Source organism: Neophocaena asiaeorientalis, unplaced genomic scaffold (genome assembly GCF_003031525.2).
Source record: "Neophocaena asiaeorientalis asiaeorientalis breed wild unplaced genomic scaffold, Neophocaena_asiaeorientalis_V1.1 scaffold85, whole genome shotgun sequence".
In the NCBI taxonomy this organism is placed as follows: Eukaryota; Metazoa; Chordata; class Mammalia; order Artiodactyla; family Phocoenidae; genus Neophocaena; species Neophocaena asiaeorientalis.
Genome location: NW_020174301.1, coordinates 4712156 through 4733294, shown reverse-complemented (window position 1 = coordinate 4733294; position 21139 = coordinate 4712156). Strand labels below are relative to the sequence as shown.

The following is a 21139-nucleotide window of genomic DNA, read 5'->3' as shown; positions in this document are numbered from 1 at the left end:
GATCTTAGTTCCCTGACCAGGGATTGAACCCACATCCCCTGCATTGGAAGGCAGATTCTTAACCACTGGACCACCAAGGAAGTCCCTTGTATACAGTTTTAATTTCTAACAACCTCTTAAATCTTTTCCAGTGTTATGGTTCTCATTTTAAGAATATTTGCCCTTTTAATATAAGTGTGAAATATGTTATCATTATATATCTTTCATTTATTTAGAAATAGGCTTTTAGGTAACCACCTTGAATTTGCGATCACTTAATAATTTTTAAAGTGTCTTTCATGTACCTTTCTATTTGTTCTTCATGCCAGTACTTTGAGGCAGATAGGGAAGGTACATCCTCTTTTCAGATGAGAAAATGGAGATTCAGCCAGAATGAAGTGGCATGTTAAAAATCCCATGACTAAATCATGAGAAATCTGAGACTAAAACCCAAGACTGTTAACTTCCTATTATATTTTCTTCATGTTAATTAATATTGCTTCAGAATTTAGCTTAGATTATTAATGTATAACCACTGTCTGAAATAGCTAATAAAGAACAAGAAAATATTGTTTGTAGTTTAACTCAATTATGATGATTTGATAGGTAAAATGTCTAGAAGATGAACGATTGAGAACAGAAGATGAATTATCAAAATATAAAGAAATTATTAATCGCCAAAAAGCTGAAATTCAGAATTTATTGGACAAAGTGAAAATTGCAAGTCAGATACAGGAGCAGCATCAAAGGTATAAAATGAGCAACTTCTGTTTATGCTAATCAACAGGCTTTTTGATTCTATCTTGTTTCTGTTTTTAAATGCAATTGTTGCATTAAATAAGAGTAATTTTATATTTTACTAGATAAAAAAAACTTTAATTCCTGTCTTCATTTGAACTTATTTTGGGTTTTCTTTGTAGTTCCCATCACGGCTTCTAAAAATCAAAGTTTATATTCCCTAAATATTGGCAGTAGTTTTTTTTTTTTTTTTTTTTTTTTGGCAGTAGTTATTTATAAGACAGAATGGATTGTAGTTTTTTATCCATTCCTTAGCTTTCAAATTCTATTACTTATACACAGTAGGTTTTCTTCTAAAAGATAGATATGTATCTATGTCTATATCTTTGCATGCATATGTAGCTCAAGGTCAGGAGGTAACATTATTCCTTGGCTTCTTTTCTTTTTTTTTATAAATTTATTTTATTTATTTTGGGGGGCTGCTTTGGGTCTTTGTTGCTACACACGGGCTTTCTCTAGTTGCGGTGAGTGGGAGCTACTCTTTGTTGTGGTGCGCGGGCTTCTCATTGTGGTGGCTTCTCGTTGCAGAGCACGGGCTCTAGGCATGTGGACTTCAGTAGTTGTGGTGCGTGGACTCAGTGGTTGTGGCTCGTGGGCTCTAGAGTGCAGGCTCAGTAGTTGTGGCTCACGGGCTTAGTTGCTCCACAGCATGTGGGATCTTCCTGGAGCAGGGCTCGAACCTGTGTCCCCTGCATTGGCAGGCGGATTCTAAACCACTGCGCCACCAGGGAAGTCCTATTCCTTGGCTTCTTATAAAGCCATTTAGCTAAATTCTACTTACGACATTACCTGAGAGAGCCTGGATTCAGGCTGGATCCAGATACCTTCTTCTTCATACCCTACCAACACCCAGGCTGCTGAGTGTTGCTGAAGAAATCACCAAGATCATCCAGATTGATGCTGCTATAAATTCATGGTTAGCAACCAGCCTCAACTGGGAATCCTAATGCACCTCCAGTCCTACCATATGTCCTTAGTCAGAGCCTTCTCCCCATCTTAGCATTATTCCAAACCTTACTGCTTTCTTCACACTTCTGATCTTCCCTCTCACCTTGCTCTTTACTCTTGTCAGGCGATTACCTCTTACTTCACAGAAAAAAAGGGAGCTGTCAGGTGACAGTTCTCTCAGCCTCTTGCTATCAGTCCTATGAACTTGCCTGCATCTGCAGTCATTTCTCTTTTCCTTCTGTTACTATGGAAGAAATGTTCCTATTCTTTCTGAATCAAATTGTGGTCCCTACTCCTACTGTGGATCCCATGCTCTTCTGCCTTCTCAGGGTCTTTCTTGATTATTCCTTCTTTATCCTTTATCTCTTACCTCCCTCTTTTTACTGACTTTTCTTCTTTCTACATTTAAATATTATATCTTAAAAACATCAAAACTCTTATGATCTCCTTTCTCCCTTTCTTCACAACCAAAAATGTCTTTATAGAATCATCTGTGCTTGTTCTCCATTTCTTCACATTTCTTCTTCTGTTCCTCTCCATTTATTCTAATGCCCCAGCATTCGATTACAAACTGCTAATGCATCCTTAAATATAGTAGATATTTCCCAGATTAAGCCTTGCTTGAATTTTCAGTATGGACACACTAAGCCCATTACCTTTCTTGACATGCTCTGTTCTTTTGGCTTCATTTCCTTGTACTTTCCTGATGTTCCTCCCCACTTTCTGGCCAATCTTTTCTGTCTCCTTGGCAGCCTTCTCTTTATGTCATAAAGCTGTTTTTTGTTCTTATTTTATTATAACCCTGGGTGATCCTAACTCTTTCAGTAGTGTGCTGCAGGACCTTCAAGTTAATTATCATCAACCCTTTTTGCTGAGCTCCAGATACACAAGTATCAAGGACACCTCAAACTTATAATATGTCCAATACTGATTCATGTATCTTGTCCACAAATATGCTTCTCTGATGTTCCTGAGATGAATGATGAGTGTGACATCCACATGATTTTCCAACCCAGGAACCTGGGAGTTACCCTTGGCTCTTCTTTCCTTTCCCTCACACATGTAACCAGTCACAAAATATTTTTGATGCTAACTCTTTAATATCTTTCAAATCCATTTACTGTTTACATCCCCACTGCTGCTACCATTGTCCAACCCATTATCAGCTCTCCTGGCAAACTGCCAGGGCTTCTAAACTGTTTTGTTTTGTTTTTTTGCTTCCCTTTAGTCTGTTTCCTACACTATGGTTAGGATAATCTTTTTTACAAAGGAAATCTCAAACCTCTCAATGATTTCCCATTGCCTCAAGGATTGCCTAGTGAGTTCAGATGGCTTAACATGGCTTGGAAGATCATTAGTAACCTTGCTTCACCCTCTGTGCCTTCTCCTTCTTTATTCTGTATTTCAGCAATAGTTGGTTATCAAATGTTAATTAATTGTCTCCTAGATGCCGAGCCCTGTGTTAAGTGCTAGGATATAGTACTGTCCTTATCCTCATTGGTATTGAACATCTGTTTGTTAGTACCAACAAGAAGTCATTCTCTTGTTCCCTTCCCAGCTTTGCACATACTGTTTCCTCTACCTGGAACATATTTTGTTTTCCCACTCACTGTTACTTTCCCTTTAGCTCAGGAATTAGCAAACTATGGCCCAGAAGCCAAATCCAGTTCACTGCCTCTTTCTGTCAATAAACTTTTTTTGGGGAACACAGCCACTCTCATTCCTTTATGTATTATGTGTGGCTGCTTTCACACTACAGTGGCAGAGTTATAAACAGTTGTAACAAAGGCCATATGCTCCAGAAGCCTACATTGTTTGCTGTGTGGGCCTTTTATAGGAAAAGTTTGCTAACCCTTTAAATATTAGTTTACTCATCACTTACACTAGCTTAGGTGACCCATTTTGTGCTTTCATCATCAAAAATGTTTTTTCACACTACTTGACTAAAAGCTCTTTGAAAGCAGGGGCCATGTCAGTCTTGCTTATGTATATTCCCAGCTCTTAGTTCCTAGCATATATTAGGCATTCATAGTAATCCAAATAAATATTTGGATGAATGAATAAAAGTACCTTCATAAAGAATTTCATTTGATGAAAATTCTCAAACCATTAATGTCTTTTAATAGTTTAATTTTTTTCTTAATTGTAAACTTTGTTTTCTAGAGGTAAACAAGAAATTGAAAATTTGAAGGAAGAAGTGGAAAGTCTTAATTCTTTGATTAATGACCTGCAAAAAGACATCGAAGGCAGTAGGAAAAGAGAATCTGAGCTACTACTCTTTACAGAAAAGCTCACTAGTAAGAATGCACAACTTCAATCTGAATCCAATTCTTTGCAGTCACAGTTTGATAAACTTTCCTGTAGTGAAAGTCAGTTACAAAGCCAATGTGAACACATGAAACAGACAAATATTAATTTGGTAAGTATAAGTGTACATTTAACTTTTAAAGCAACATAGCAAGTAGCACAAATTAAATTTCCCTAAAAGCATAAACTTAATGGTAGTTGATTAAACTCTTTTTTTTTTTTTTTTGGCACTGACTTTCTGATAATTTCAAATGCTATGAGAAATGTCAGTTTTTCCTTTCAACTTACGTAGTTTATAATAAAAATTTTTCCCTAACATCGTTAGGAAGAAATATTTCACTTTTGAAAGTAAGAAAACCAGGGTTTTTGTTATTCCTAACTGGATTTATTATATATTTCTTAAAAGAACTTTAAATTTCTATATTTTTATAGCTTAAAAATGGTTTAATATTTCCAAGTAGTGAGAGTATCTTCAGGTTACTCATAAAAATAATTTGAGACTTTAAACCAGAAATAGAGACATGAAAAAAAAATACAGAGACCTGTATCACATGTTGTTTTACATGTATAGAATGGCAGATGCATTAATATATCCCCCTGCATTACTGTATAAAGAATTTGAGGAGCTCAGTAAACAAAACCTGATAATGAGTGATGACAGAAGAATTTACTATGAAAGACCTAGTATTTTTAAGGTTTTAAAGTGTGAACAGTAATTGAAACAGATATTAAAGTTGGTATTTTTTATCTTATTTAATATTTAGGAAAGTAGGTTGTTAAAAGAAGAAGAACTGCGAAAAGAGGAAGTCCAGACTCTGCAAGCTGAACTCACTTGTAGACAAACCGAAGTTAAAACATTGAGTACCCAGGTCGAAGAATTAAAAGATGAATTAGTAACTCAAAGACGTAAACATACCTCTAGTGTCAAGGATCTTACCAAACAACTTCAGCAAGGTATAAAATTTTTCTACACTTAGACCTTGAATGTTTTTGTTTCTTTTCATTGTTAAGGATTTATAGAAAAAGTATATTTTACATCAGTTTCTCCCACATTGATTAGAGCTGTGTGTTCTTTTTAATGTATTAATGTTAATAAACCACATGGCTGACCTTCTTGTAGTTCCATGAATAGTTTATAGCATGTTCTATGTTAAAAGACATTTATTCACAGAACCACAAAATGTAAGAATTGAGAAAGTACCTTACCAAGGCAGTAGTGTCTAGACTTTGTTGATCACATACTGCTGTCAATAAAAAAGTATTTAAGTATTTGTTCTCCAATTTGTATCTAGTTACTTGTGAATTTTAAACATGTATTACTCTAGTTTATGCACATTAGAAAAACATGAAAAATACAAATTTAAAAAGATTAGATTAAATATAAGTATAAATAGAGTTCTGATATTTTCTCCCTACCCTTGTCTGTGAGTTGTTTTGTGCAGCATCTAGGGTACCTGCCCCCACCTTGTAGACCTCTCACTTAGAGATCATTGAACCCTAACCCTTATTCTTAGGGGAAACTGAGTCCCAGAAAGGTTATAAATTACCTGGACACAACAATTAGCATCTAGAACTGGAACCCAGATTTCTTACATTTAAAAATTCATACAAATTGGGAGTCTGTGCTATGTGATTGGATACAAAGATGAATAAGAGATGTATTCTGACATCCTATTCTCTACTATTCCCCACTGCTTTATTTGTATTAAAATAGGGTGAAATATAGTAATATGGTAAAAGAGACTTAGTATTTACTTAATATAAATATATTCAGATATTTGCCATAAGAATTTAGTTTGTTTTCATAGATGTGATTGAAGGGAAATTTGGGGGAAATTTGTGGTAGTGTAGAGCTCTTCGAAATCTTTCAGGACTCCAAAAGTTAGGTTCTGTGTACCTAAGTGATGCCTGTTATCAGTTGTTATCATAATGTTGTTTCCATATATTTTGTATATGACCTGTACATTTCTAGATGTCATTTTATATGAATGACCCTACAGCCCTTCTTTCGAAAGTACATGTTCAAGAAATTTCTCTTGTTGTTTATGCCATTTTGGCCTAAGTGATTTTAGCAATTAAAATCAGAGATAGTGGGGGCCAATGGTCATGACAGTTGTCACAAGTAATCCATTTCTTTTTTCTGCAGCACGAAGAAAGTTAGATCAGGTTGAGAATGGAAGCTATGATAAAGAAGTCAGCAGCATGGGAAGTCGTTCTAGTTCATCAGGTGAAAAACTAATGTTTTTACAGTTGTTTTTTAGTGATTGATTATAAAAAGAAATAGCATTTTTCGGGAATTCCCTGGTGGTCCAGTGGTTAGGGCTCTGTGCTTTCACTGCCGAGGGTGTGGGTTCAATCCCTGGTCAGGGAACTAAGATCCCATTAGCCGCGGCATGGCCAAAAAAAAAAGGAAAAGAAATAGGATTTTTTGTTTAAAAAGTATCGATATGCTTTTCTTTAATTTTGAATTATAAAAAGCAGTAGTTGTACATAATTATGTTGTAAAAAGTATTTCCAGTTAAATGTTTAATCATTAGACAGGGTTTCAAGTTTGTCATGGGTTTCTATACCATCTGTCTCCCTACCTCCCTTTCCGTACCTGCTTCTTTATTCTGTGCAACAGTTTACTCTTCCATTTTTAATTCAGATTTGTATCCATCTATAGAGAGATTTGGTGTAGCACGCTCTTTCGTTTTCTTTTAATTTTATATTACTTTTAACACCTGAGAGCTAATGAAATGGTCATCATTATATATCAGATTTTATATATATATATGTATGTGTGTGTGTGTGTGTGTGTGTGTGTATTTTAAAATCTTTTTGCTTTTCTCATGGTAAATATACCTATAGTCTAAAGCAAAAATTGAATCTATAAAATTATGATCAGTAGCACTGTGAAAATTATAATTGGCAAAATATCAGCATATTTACCATTTTTGGAATGCCAGGAACCGTGCTAAACGTTTTAAACATATCATTTACTCACAGAACAGCCATGTGAAATAAGTGTTGTATTCCCATTTTACAGATGGGGAAACTTAAGATTCATAGTGGTTGCATGACTTTCCCAAAATCCACAGTAACAGAACTCTCAGGCTCTGGAGTCTGCACGCCACTACATACACTGCCTCCCAGGAGTTGCACATTAGGGGAAAAAACATCATCAACTGTTACAATAGTGGGAAAATTGTGTAGTAGAAAGAACATGGGTTTGAGATTACACATTGGGTATTTAGATCCCAGCTCTACCATTTATTTGTGCATGACCTTGGATAAGATATATTACTTGTCTTAAATCTACATAATAGGGTTAGGAAAAAAATGTGTCTTTGTAGGATAAAAAGGATTAGAAATTCTTCTCAAATAATATTGGTAAAAATAATAGCTAACATGTACTTAGTGCATACTATGTATGCTGTTCATGCACTTCAGACATCTTAACTAATTTAAATGAGGGTAACAGTCCTACGAGGCAAATCATATGATTCACATTTTGAAATGAAGTGACCTTGATACAGAGAGTTAACTTGTCCAAAGTCACACAGCTTGAAAGTGGAGAAGTCAGATTTGAACCTAGGAAGACTGGTTCCAGAGCTTAACCCACTGGCTATATTCTGTCTTCTGTCTTTATCTGTGTCTGTCTCAGTTTAATTTTGGTGTCACTTCAGACTTGTTTTTCTGACTTTTCTGGAATTTCTCATTTCTCTATTGCACTTACTCATTCTGTTCCTGAGAGACATACTAGACCCTCCTCCCTTCCTCCCTCCCTTCCTCCCTCCCTTCCTCCCTCCCTTCCTCCCTCCCTTCCTCCCTTCCTTATTTATGGCTGCCTTGGGCCTTCATTGTTGTGCGCAGGCTTTCTCTAGTTGCCGTGAGTAGGGGCTACTCATTGTGGTGCACGGGCTTCTCATTGTGGTGGCTTCTCTTGTTGCGAAGCACAGGCTCTAGGCACGTGGGCTTCAGTAGTTTTTTTTTTTTACATCTTTATTGGAGTATAATCGCTTTACAATCGTGTGTTAGTTTCTGCTTTATAACAAAGTGAATCAGTTATACATATGTTCCCATATCTCTTCTCTCTTGCGTCTCCCTCCCTCCCACCCTCCCTATCCCACCCCTCTAGGTGGTCACAAACCACCGAGCTGATCTCCCTGTGCTATGTGGCTGCTTCCCACTAGCTATCTATTTCACGTTTGGTAGCGTATATATGTCCATGCCACTCTCTCACTTTGTCACAGCTTACCCTTCCCCCTCCCCATGTCCTCAAGTCCATTCTCTAGTAGGTCTGTGTCTTTATTCCTGTCTTACCCCTAGGTTCTTCATGACATTTTTTTTTCTTAAATTCCATATATATGTGTTAGCATAAGGTATTTATCTTTCTCTTTCTGACTGACTTCAGTAGTTTTGGCACACGGGCTTAGTTGCTCTGTGGCATGTGGGATCTTCCCGGACCAGGGATTGAACCCGTGTCCCCTGCATTGGGAGGCAGATTCTTAACCACTGTGCCACCAGGGAAGCCCTAGACCCTTTTTTCTATCATCAATGTATTCAGAAACAAGAACTCAGGTCACGTATGACTTGTGTTCTGTACCCAACTCTGTTAAATTGAATATGTGAAAATGATACTAGAAGAAATAATATATGAGATTAGAGTTGACTCCAGACTAAGTACAATAAGTGGACTTTTTTTGTCTTCAGGGTCCCTCAATGCTCGAAGCAGTGCAGAAGATCGATCTCCAGAAAATACTGGGTCATCAGTAGCTGTAGATAACTTTCCAGAAGTAGACAAGGCCATGCTGATTGAGAGGATAGTAAGGCTGCAAAAGGCACATGCTCGGAAAAATGAAAAGATAGAATTTATGGAGGATCACATCAAACAATTGGTGGAAGAAATTAGGAAAAAAACAAAGTATGTATTATTATGGTACTGTAATCTGTGTTCAAAATACCATTATTCACATGGTAAAGTTATTGTGTTCAAAATTAGTCATATCAAGAGTTTTTCTTTCAAAAAATAGTTCTTAAAACTATAGTCATTCAGTTCCCAATCTTTTACTGATAACTTATTTATGTTCTAGGTTTTGGGACTACAGACATTAAAGAAAACACAGGTCTTTCCTTTAAGGTGATACAGAGTTCAGTAGACACTAATTTTTTAAGATACTAAAATACCTTTGGACTTAAAAACAGATAGTGCTCTACTTAGCTTTTTATTTTCAAGATGGTGGTTTTAAGAGATACTGGGGTTGTGGATTATCATTCCTGTTGGGCAGGACATAGTGAGTTATTATTGGGCATCTACTAAATATAGTAGAGAAATATAAATATAAGGCACTGTGCCTGTGACTTAACAGTATCTCATCGATTTCTTAAAACTACCCAGGGAGGGAATGAGTCCTCTAGTTCAGGGGTCCCCAACTCCCGGCAATGCAGGCTCCCCATCGCTCGCATTACTGCCTGAAGTAGCCCACCCCACGCCCCAGGCCGTGGAAGAATTGTCTTCCACGAAACTGGTCCCTGGTGCCAGAAAGGTTGGGGACCACTGTGTCTAATTTGATAGGTTAATTAATTGGGGCTCAGGTCAAATTACTAAATGTTCCAGAGTCACCACTCATCCTGTAAGTGACAGACCGAGAGTTGGAAATCCAAACCCAGCTCTGACTGGCTCCAGAGCCTGTGCTGGGCCAAATTCCTCTCACAGATACCATATTCATTTAAGTAATATTGTGGGTCTTTACCCATAACTTAAAATTTTTTATTTTGAAATAAGTTTAGACTTAGAGAAAAATTTGCCCATGACTTTTAAACGAAAAAGAGTAAAACACAGTTTTAAGTTTAATGACAGGAAAATAGAAAATATTAACTGAAACTGGAAAAATAAATTGCTCACATATTTTGATTTAAAGTAATAAGGAAAAAATAGAAAAGCAATGTTTATATATCTTTAATCTAAATACCATGTTAGAACAAAAATGGGATTGTTTAAGAAACCATCTGAATAAGGAAAACCCCTTTATTTTCTAATATAGTTCTGTTATTAACTAATAGATAATTACTTTATGCTAATCATCTTTAAGCTTATGATTAGTTGACTCTTGCAAATTACAGTGTTTGTAATTCTGCAAGGCCATAACTGATAGTGTCGTTTTATTTTGCAGAATAATTCAGAGTTACGTTTTACGAGAAGAATCAGGCACACTTTCTTCAGAGGCATCTGATTTTAACAAAGTCCATTTAAGTAGACGGGGTGGCATCATGGCATCTTTATACACATCCCATCCAGCTGATAGTGGATTAACATTGGAACTCTCTTTGGAGATCAACCGAAAACTACAGGCTGTTTTGGAGGATACATTATTGAAAAATATTACTTTGAAGGTATTTGTATTTCTCATTCACTTACCAACCAATAAACATGACAAAAATGGTGCCTCTTTCATAGTTCGATCCAACACATGGATGGACTATTTCTGTAATGCAGGGTAGCCATTTTTTCCATATATAAAATTTTGTGTTTTTCTCTTTTTGAAAAGTACAATTTTTTAAATTAACAGGAAAGAAAGAAATAGCAAAAAAATCAGTTTAGCTGTTGGATAGACGCTAAGACGAGTCATTTACCGAGTCATTTACTTTGCAGTGGGTGGCCTTTGACATATATTACAATTAGTTATAATTGATTACTGAGACTTTGAGGCATTTATTTTCTAATGTATTCCAGCTTTATTTTATTTTTTGCAGCTGTTATCTGACCCAGCTATTCTATCTGTGCTGTCTGGGCCTTGATGGTTAGTAATGGATTTAAAAAATAATTTTTTTAATCTGGTAATATTTTTAGGCACTAAAATTTGCTATAGCTTCAGTAAAAAGTGTTTCTGACTCTGAAGCGTACAGGCTTACTTTACTGAAAACAGCCGTGTGCCTAGTTTATCTCGCATGGCATTTAAGACTGTCACTGTTTCAGTTCAGAATTTAGGCAAAAATAGTTCAAACTGAATCTTTTTACTTATTATACTTAGTAGTTCTGTTTTCTTTTCCCTCTTTTTCCAATTGTTAAAGGAAAATCTGCAAACACTTGGAACAGAAATAGAACGTCTTATTAAACACCAGCATGACATAGAACAGAGGACGAAGAAAACCTAACACAAAGTTCTTCCTCAGTAAACAGACAAAAGCTACACAAGGAGCAGGTGCCATTGCCCAGTATTGTTGGAAACTTTTCCCTGCTTTGTGTGTCAGCCAGTAAAAAATTTGTTTTGCTTCATCTGTATAAAAAAGTACCTTTTTACAATACAAGTGCATTGCTGTGTATACTGTAAGAATGTAAGCTTTGATGAAACTTGTTTTTGTGTGGTGACAGCCTGTCATTGAATCAGAACAACTTATTTAATTTGCTGATAGTCATATGAAGTGCTGAACATTATGACAAGGGCTTTTGAAAACCCCGTCTCCGTATTTCTTCCCTTTAAAATATATAATCTCAAAAATGATTTCACTTTTTAAAATTATGCATGAAAGGACAGGTGTTAATCATTCAGTAATATGCTATTTCTCCAACATGAAGAAAACTAAAGAAGTGATAAAAACTTGTTTTGACTTTCTAATATAACATTTGCTTGTGTGTTGGGGATGCCAATGAGTTCTTAAACCATTTGATTTTAATGGAAGCTAATAGGAAAGCTAGCTTTTGGTAACTAGCAATGATCAGGCATTGTATGCCCCTGTCAGGTTTCCTTATTTGTGCTAGGTACATTTTTTTCAGATTCGAATTGAGTTAATAGTTGAATTTTTTAAATCTCCAGTTACATAAAATATGATTTTAAATAATCTGCTCATTTAGAGAATTCCTGTGGACTTCAGTTATATTTTAAAATGTGAAATGGATTAGTCTCATTAGAACAGAGAGATGAATAATGAATTCTTTGAAACTGAAGTACTTTAGTTTTACTGACATCAAGTATAAAGATAAATTTAAGATATTTATAAAGAACCAGTTCCCAAGAAAATCCAGCATATGGCACTGTTAACCATTTTATCTGTGTACCATTCTTTACTGTTGGTATAATTATATATTATAGTGGGGTGATCTTACAGTCCCCAGATATGATGTGTTTGGTATATTTATTTAAAATACAAAATAATTTCATCTCCGTAACCAAAGGAATTTTAGAACCAAATTTATGTATCCTGTTGGAGTTTTACAATATTTATGATGTACACTTAAATGTTGACAGTCATAGTATCAGTATTTCTGTCATTGAATTTTTTTCTCACCTCTTGTAATTTCTCACTTATTTTAATTTTTGTGTGTGGTTTTTCACATTTCATTATATTCAGATAATTTCTGTAGTAGATACCTTGGCACATACACAGATGTTGCAGCAAGCCTCATTTTCGTTTTGGATTTTCGCCAACTTCTTTCTCCCCTTAACAGAATTAAGCTTTGCGGTGGATTAAAAGCCTTTAAAGAATTGTGTGGCTGGGCTTCCCTGGTGGCGCAGTGGTTGAGAGTCCGCCTGCCGAAGCAGGGGACATGGGTTCGTCCCCCAGTCCGGGAGGATCCCACATGCTGCGGAGCGGCTGGGCCTGCGCGTCCGGAGCCTGTGTTCCACAATTGGAGAGGCCACAACAGTAAGAGGCCCATGTAGCGCAAAAAAAAACAAAAAAACAAGAATTGTGTGGCTTTAAAAGTTGGGCTGGGCTTATGGTGGCAATTTCCCTTTAATGTGTTTTAACTTTTTTTTTTTAATGAACATTGCTTAAAAAGATCAGTTACTAAGGATTAGATAATTCAATGCAGCATTTTTTATGTATATTGAGTTATATGTTGTCATCTAAAAACAAAATCTTTTCACTTCAGAAGGGAAATACAAGTTCAGAAACATTTTATATTTAAAATAGCTATAAAACTTTTAGCCTTACCGTAATGTATCTTGTTCTTTTTACCAGTAATAATTTATCAAAATAAGGAAATAAGAGGGTAAGTGCAATCACATCTGAATTATTTTCCTAGTTGTTTTTGACAATACTGTCGATACTCCCAAAGACTATTTAGAGTAGTCAACATAACTAAATTTTTATAGCTTCTTATGTGATATAGAGTCATACACTACAATATTTGTTTTTTTCTCCCAAGACACAAAATATATTAATGGAGACTAAATAATGGTCAGAACCATAGTATTCTATGTCTATACACCTTAAAAATATATATACATTTTTTTGCATACATATATTACATATGAAAGTGAAACAAACATTCCAATATTAACATTTGTGCCAGCATTCACTTAGAGAAGTTTAATGGTTAAACAGTTTTAGAAGAATGTAATTATAAACCATATTTTGACTTATTATTACTTTTCCCACCCATAAATGTATGGAACTGTGGAAAACTTGAAGAAAATGCTTTATTTTCCTTTTGCTCCTTAGTTTCTACTGTATCCTTTTGTATATGGATCAGGACTGAGCAAAGTGTGTACAAAAATGTGCATTTATCAGCTCCCTCTCTCTAAACTGATTCACAGACAGATTCTGATGTAAACATTTAGAGGACCTTCTACCCTTACTGTACTGAATATATGGAGAGAAGAATGGGGTGTCTAGAAAAGGAAAATGGTACAGATAAACTTGAGATCTAGGAGAAATTTTGTTTTATGTGTTTATTATTAATTGAACACATCAAATGCTGTTTTTGTTAGCAGTATTTTGGTTTCTTTGAGCAGGAAATGATTTTTGTGTGTGTGTATATATATGTATACACTTCACTAGGTTCCCTTTTAAAGTGCATACTTGCTGTGACTCCCTTTTTCCCATACCACTTCAAACATTAGCCTGATAAGTTTTAAGGATTGAAAATGGGTTTGGGCAGAAGAATGAGTTTAAACTTTAGTGTTTGTTTTTTTTTTAACTTTCTATCCATAACCATTTAAAGCAGATTATCTTGAAATTAAATTTTGTCAGGCTACCAACATTTATTATTATTTATTCATGTAATAAACATGAATAAATTTATTCATGTAATAAACACAGTTATTAGAAACCTCTTATTGCCAGGCACCATACAGGGTATCATCATTATACTGGTAGACAGACCAGACAGGGCAATTCCTGTCCTTACGGAGCTTATGGTCTAGTGAAAATAGCTGGGAGGCAGTAGGAGCGGCTCTTTAAGCCTCTGCAGCTCACAACCAGCCCCTGTTGGAAGAGGGTTAATTCACTGGTGCAAGTCGGTGACCCAGAAGTCTCACTCTGGCGTGAAGCTTTGGGAAATGAATCCTTGCTGAGGTACACTGAGAGCAGATTGCTGTTTTCATGGTGGTTCTGCACATTCCTAACTTTTTCACAGCTTGATGTTTATTCTTTAAGAAGAAGGAAAAAAATCCAAAGACTATAAAATGGTATTTGATTTTTGCCATTTTAGTAAATTATTAATGTCTACTTGATGCTTATAAAGATGAATCTAATCACATTGTCATGCATATTTCCAAACTTTGTTTTGCAGTATACTCTAAAGACTTTTACATATAATTTTAGACCAAGATTTACCAGTAGAAGGAAAAAAGCACTAGAAACCATTAATATTGTAAATGTTATATATGCTACCGTGGTGAAAATATTTTTATCAATCATGTTATTCCATATCATTAATTTGCCTTATGGATGCTGAGTTCAGTGGTCTATCTTCCAGTAACCGTTTTAAAACAAAACAATTCTTTTTTGACACTAAGATTGTGAATTTTTAACACCAGTTGGTGGCACTAGAAACCTGAAAATTTTCAAGGCTGAACGAGAGAAGATAATCCAAACAAAGAATTTTCAGGAAAATAAATGAAAAATATAATTGTATATTAAAGATGTATTTTTCTTCTGGAATGAAATTCTTTTTTAAAATGCATATGGCTGTCCATTTTGACTATGATGAAACTTGTTTACCTTCCAAAGTTCATATATATATATGTGTGTGCATTGTACAGATAATCTTTAGTTTGATTATACTGTTCATTTTGTAAATATGTTTCTGTATAAAATGAAGCTTTTCAAGAGAATTTTATGTATATATTGTACTTATTAAATAGGTAATGCCTATTTACCAAGTTGTATTTTACTGGCATCTTTGTTTATTTATTTACGCACAACACTTACTAACAGACTGATTCTCCAGACTTGGCAAAACCTGATACAGATTGCTTGAATTTTCTTTTTTAAACCAGATTAAGAATTTTTGCTTTCCATTTTTGTCTTTACTGATTACCATTAAAAGTCAGTGAACAATAGTAAGCAAACTGAATGCCACGTTGTATTTTAAATTTTTGTTTAAATTATTGATAGCAAAATTCGGCCTTTTATAAAAGGCCTTTTATACATGCCTATGTGAAAATTTCTCATTGAACTTGACAAGCCAGTAATAAATTCAGATTTTCCACAAAATTATGGAACTTACTTGCCCAAATTATCCAGCTTTAACAATAAAGATCTAATACGTTCAATAAAAATATATTGAAATGGCATTAATTTCATGAAGGTAATGTGTATGGTGGATATTTCACATCACAATGTGTTTTCCATTTCTCTTAACAGTTCAAGTACACAGATTATGCAACGTTCCTTAAAGAGTTTACTATTGGAAAGAATCCCCTGAAATCAGGATCCTTGGAATAAAGGTAAAAGTAATAGAATAGAGGAAGCTTTCCTGACATCCTTAATAGTCTGCGTTCAGCAACTTGTAGATTTGTTTGCAAGAGAGGAATATATGAAAGAAGAGGGTGAGTTATTGGAAGAGTATTGGCTTAAGGTTCTTCAGTGTGGCCCACAGTCGTAAAAGACCGTTCCAACAAACTTAAATCCAAGTCTGTTTTTTCTTAATAAAGTCTGCTTCAATCAATGAGTGTAGAATGAATGCACACTTCTTCAGGACCAGCAACTTGGGAGGATGCCTTTGGCTGACCAATGCTAATGCTCTTTTAATGATTCTGAGAACAGTGTGACTAGACTTGATGTCCCTGCCCCTGCAGAGATGCACCATTAATTCCTAAGTTACATTTAAGAGACTTGATTCTTATTTTTTAAAAGAAGCATCCACTTAAGCAGTTTTCTATTTCTGAAGAATTTTCAGCCTTTAAATTGTCCAAAGGCCATGCTTCTTGCCAGTCAGACTTGCCAGTCTGCCCCCTAATTGTACTTCAAAAAAAAGGATAGGATGTTAGACCTGAGAGGAAAATCTCTACCATTTAACCCAGTGCAAAAAGAGTTCTATTGAAAGTTTAGGATTCACTGAAATAAGAAAACTTAGCTTGTTGAGAATCAACTTCTAGTTACATTTACTTGGGAACTATATTAAATACTAGAATGGCTTTCCACATCATCCATTTCACTGTGTAGTTTTTGCTTTTAATGACTAATTAAAGGCCCAAGGACAGGAAATTGTGTGTATGTGTTTTCAGCATCCTTATGCTTTACTTGTCCCAAGAAATAGCAGTTAAACCTGCCACAGTAGCTATTGTTTCTTTGGCAGTTTCTTCTTTATGAAGTCTGACCAGGGAAGATACCCGCAAATGTCCACTACCTCTGATGCCCTTGATCTAGTCTGCCTGCCCACATGAAACACTTGCAGCTCTATTCCCACCAGAGCCCCCATAGATCCCATCTCCCCCCAAAAAACAGGTCCCTAGGAGTCCATGCTAAAGGAGGCTGTTGCTTTGGTCTCTGAACTGACTTCTTCCTGGATTTTGTGTTTTGTTTTGGGGTTAATTTGGGGCAAGCCTGGAGGGATTGGAGGGAGACCCTGCTGGGACTTGCCGGCCAAGAAGAGTCTGTTCCTGGCTTTCCTAATTGAAATTCAGAACCCACTTTCTTATAGAAATCGTATTTTGAAACAGTGACTGACTAAGTCTTATCAAAATTTATGAGTAAAAAGGCTTTGTGTGCTTGCCTGTAACATTTATTACCTTTTTTCTTTATGTGGTTAAATGCCTTCTAAGCTCCAAGGCACCAACTTTCAAAAAAAGTTAAAGCAGAGGCTTGGAAGCATAACTTCATGGCAGAATGGTGCTCCACATGCTCAAGCCCCAGGTGCCTTCTGAGAGATTGGATGATCCAATATCACAGTCTGACAAAGGTGTTGTGAAGTTTAAGCAGTCTGAGTAACTTGTTTGCAAAGTGCACACTCTGAAGCACAAACGTTGCTGATGGTTTTTAAAGATTGCACTCTACCTGCAGGCATGACATCGTTCCATTTCAGTAACAGCTTTGGGATAAAGTGGAAGAGGACCTTTCCTTTTGTCTTTGCCCACACTCACTGCCTCCCCCATCACACAACTTATCACACCCAAAACAACAACCAGAGCTCTACCTGTGCAGAGCTGGTTTGGCTGTCTCTGAGTTTCCAGCCTTCATCGATTCCTTCAGCATCCTGCTTGGATGGGCTTTTATTTACCAAGTCAGTCAAGTGAGGAAGAGATTAAAGGGAAAAGAGAAAGTTCAGCGACATTCCTTGTCACGTTCAGTTCCTTGTCAAATTACTATTTCGCTGGTGGAAGTGCTCCATGTCATAGACGGGCTTGCCTGTGCTGTGGACGATATACCGCAGGAGGCGAGACCCATGTAATGTGGCTGTTTAGAGAGGATGGTCCATGGTGATTCCTGATCTCACTTTGTACCTTTTTGAAATTATAAGTCGAACTAGAGATGTACCAGCTTATCATATGTTTTTTTTTTTTTTTTGAAGGAGGGGATTCCAGAGAGTTAAACACTGAAGTCCTAGTAGAAATTAACCTTCTGTGATTGTGTGTTGGGGGCATGGTGTAGGGGTGCAGGGTTAAAGGACTGTTTCAGTTTTTAAAAGAATGTATTCATATATTATGTAATTTAAAGTTGACTTCTATTAAAGCTTCCAGAAAAAGAAAAAAAGCCAGTCAATCCTAGGAAACAGAGTATACTGAAATGTTTTTCTAGATTAACCTCTGTCTTAAATGCTCATTAACAGGTAAATAGGTGTCATATTGTATTGCAGGCTGTGGAGATGAGAGGCAGAGACCTTAACAGGTTTGGGGGGTTGGGTAGCGTTGGGGTAAGGACTAAGTTCGAGTAAAGGTGAGGTCTGCGGTGATGGCCTGAGGGCCATGGAGCTCATGGTCTGATAAGCTGGCTACATGATCCATCCCCCAATGAAGTTAAAAGGCCCTCTGATTGGTTCTGGACACTTGTCAGTATAAGAAAAGTAGCTACATATATGAACATGGTTTGTCCTGCGAGGTGCTCTAATGTGTTTTAGGAGTTTACCCAATGCTGTATTTACTTAACAGTAGCATTTAGAACCTAGTCTCTCTGGTCAGAAATAAATCAAATACAATGTACTGTATTGCTTTTGCATTTTAAGAACGTTTGCTTTCCCTTTGAAATGATAAGGAACACAGTTAAAGGACAAACATCAAGGCAGGGGCAGGGAACAAACACTAATGAACTGCTTTGAGGGATGCTGTGACAACCGTATGACGTAGGAAACAGGTGCACAGTAGTTCTGAGGATCTCCTTGCTAGGGGTTTGTTGAGCTGGAATTGGAACCCGGTTTTGGGGTGCCTTTCACTATCCTCTGCTGCCTCCCAAAAGTCAAAAGTGCTAATACTTCAGTGAGTGGGTTGAAGTCATATTTAGATTCTTTTTCTTTGCACTAATATGGTTTAAACAAAAGACCAATAATCTATTAAAGAAGATGGATGTGCAAGTTTGTGTGATTTAGCAGACTCTTAGTTGGAGACTTGGTGCCCCTCTTTTCTTCCTCTTTCTGATTGTCTTTTGACTAAGCTCTTCCTCTAACTGCAATCAGAGAAGAACAGAAATAAAATCAGTCATTTTGTTCCCTTTTAAACTCAGTAAAGATTTGCCGGGGACTCACAGTTGATAGATGATATTATAATTTTCTTGACAGTCTGGGCAATGAATAGGTGTTCCTTAAGCTTCTGAATTACCTATGGGTATACCTTTTCATGCTGCCCTGTTGGTGACTGTAATGGAGCCTCCCTTTCCTGCCCCATCTCCATCTAAGGAACCGGAGAATGCTGAGGGCTGTGAAATGATCTGGACATGGACTTGGACAACCCTGCCCCGCCACTGACTGTAAAACCTTAAACACGTCCCTTTACCACTTTGAGCTTCAGTTTTCTCACCTGTAAAATGGGGATGATAAAACCTATTTTTCTGAGGACTAAATAGGATACTGAATGTGGAAGAACTTTGTAAACTGCAAAGCTCTGAGATGTGGACATATAAGCTAAGTCTTTAAAAATAAAGGGCTAATTCCTGTTTTTTTTTAAAAAAACTATTATTCAAAATGTTGAAGGATGCATATATATGTGTATTATAAAAATTGTTGCTTTAATAGAATAACCTTTACAACAAAGTGAAAAAATACTGTTATATATACAACTATGTGTATATGTAAAGGAGAAGTTCTGATTGGATACATAGACTCAACAGCGGCTTCCCCTGAGGAGTGGTATACTTTCATATTTCACTTTAAATTCTTGTTTCCAAAACATTTTTCAATGATTATGTACTCTTTTTTGCTATAGTTGACTTTTTTTTTGCGGTACGCGGGCCTCTCACTGCTGTGGCCTCTCCCGTTGCAGAGCACAGGCTCCGGACGCGCAGGCTCAGCGGCCATGGCTCACGGGCCCAGCCGCTCCACGGCATGTGGGATCTTCCCGGACCGGGGCACGAACCCGCGTCCCCTGCATTGGCAGGCGGACTCTCAACCACTGCGCCACCAGGGAAGCCTGCTATAGTTGACTTTTAAAATTGTATTCTAAGAATCATATCACATGCTGGTACCGTAGGAGTGCATAGTAAGAGAAAGGGAGGAGTGAGGGGTGGAGATTATACACACACGCACACACACATAGTTACTATCTGGAAAGATCCTATTGTTCAGTTTCCTTATTCTCTTGAAAAAGATTGAGTTTGGAAAGAGGTAGGAGAAGGTGATGTATTGCCAATGTTCATTTGAGCAGCATTCCCTGAGAAGGTCTATAATTAAATTCTTGCTTCAGACCTTTGTGCAACCTAGAGACACCTGCAGCCTGATGCCATTTCTGAAGGTGGGATGGCGGGTTCGGTGGCTGCATGATGAAAATAAGTAACGAGAAGAATGCAAGTTACTCATTTTCGAGCCAACCCCATCCTCTTGTGCACAGCCACTGAGGTGTCAGCAGAGGGAGTGTTTAGATGGCTGGAGCTTTAAAATTAATACTTGTTTGACATTGTCACATAGACTTTGTCCTGAGGGCCTGGTTCTAACTGTGAACATACCGTGAGTGTTTCACCCTTTTGTAGGAAGGAGGAAGGAAAGGGAAAAAAAGCACTATGGGGCTTAGAATTTTACTAATACCAGCCAAAGGGAGGTGTTCACATGAATTGCCTCCTGTAGCCTCTGGAGGTCAGGAGGTCTAACCCGGGTTCCAATTCCAGCCACCCCCTAGCTAACACACAAGCACTGGTGGGCTGTTGAAGATAGGAAGGCAGACGGTTAGTTGGCACCTAACCACGTGCCACCCCTGCCACGTGGTTGTCGCTCATTTTCTTAGTTTAAGAAAGCTCCATTGTCAATATTTCCTTTAGGTTCTGTGGTGCTTTCAAAGCAATATAGATAACTCAAGCACTGCTCCTGACTCAATGTGTGTTTTGATAGAACTCAGGCTCTGTTTGCTGCCACTAAGACTCAGTCATTATGCTAAGCAAGATACACGTGTAAAATAAATCTTCCATCCTTTTCTAGAATTTCTGCCTGCTTTTGGATTAATTCGTTTGTATGATTCAATTATATCTCCAGTACTGGCTTAGGAGTTAACCCTTTTTAAAAAAATGTCTTGGGGGCTTCCCTGGTGTCGCAGTGGTTGAGAGTCCGCCTGCCGATGCAGGGGACACGGGTTTGTGCCCCGGTCTGGGAGGATTCCACATGCCGCGGAGCGGCTGGGCCCATGAGTCATGGCCACTGAGCCTGCGCGTCCGGAGCCTGTGCTCTGGCAATGGGAGAGGCCACAACAGTGAGAGGCCCGTGTACTGTAGGAAAAAAAAAAAAAAAGTCTTGACGGTTGCCCTGGGGTTTACAAAATATCTT

At 37.0% G+C, this 21139-nt stretch overlaps 1 protein-coding gene across 2 annotated transcripts in view; it reads left to right on the top strand.

The window, feature by feature from the left end:
- The window catches only part of CCDC186 (coiled-coil domain containing 186), a 48393-nt gene extending 33260 nt beyond the window's left edge, over nucleotides 1–15133 (top strand). For both annotated transcript variants that reach the window (XM_024756034.1, XM_024756033.1), the window contains 7 exons: nucleotides 586–728; nucleotides 3889–4144; nucleotides 4797–4986; nucleotides 6179–6259; nucleotides 8728–8938; nucleotides 10188–10407; nucleotides 11086–15133. In XM_024756034.1, coding sequence (XP_024611802.1) covers nucleotides 586–728; nucleotides 3889–4144; nucleotides 4797–4986; nucleotides 6179–6259; nucleotides 8728–8938; nucleotides 10188–10407; nucleotides 11086–11169 — 1185 coding nt within the window. In that variant the 3' untranslated portion in view covers nucleotides 11170–15133. The remainder of the gene's footprint in view (nucleotides 1–585; nucleotides 729–3888; nucleotides 4145–4796; nucleotides 4987–6178; nucleotides 6260–8727; nucleotides 8939–10187; nucleotides 10408–11085) is intronic.
- The last annotated feature ends 6006 nt before the right edge of the window (nucleotides 15134–21139 follow it).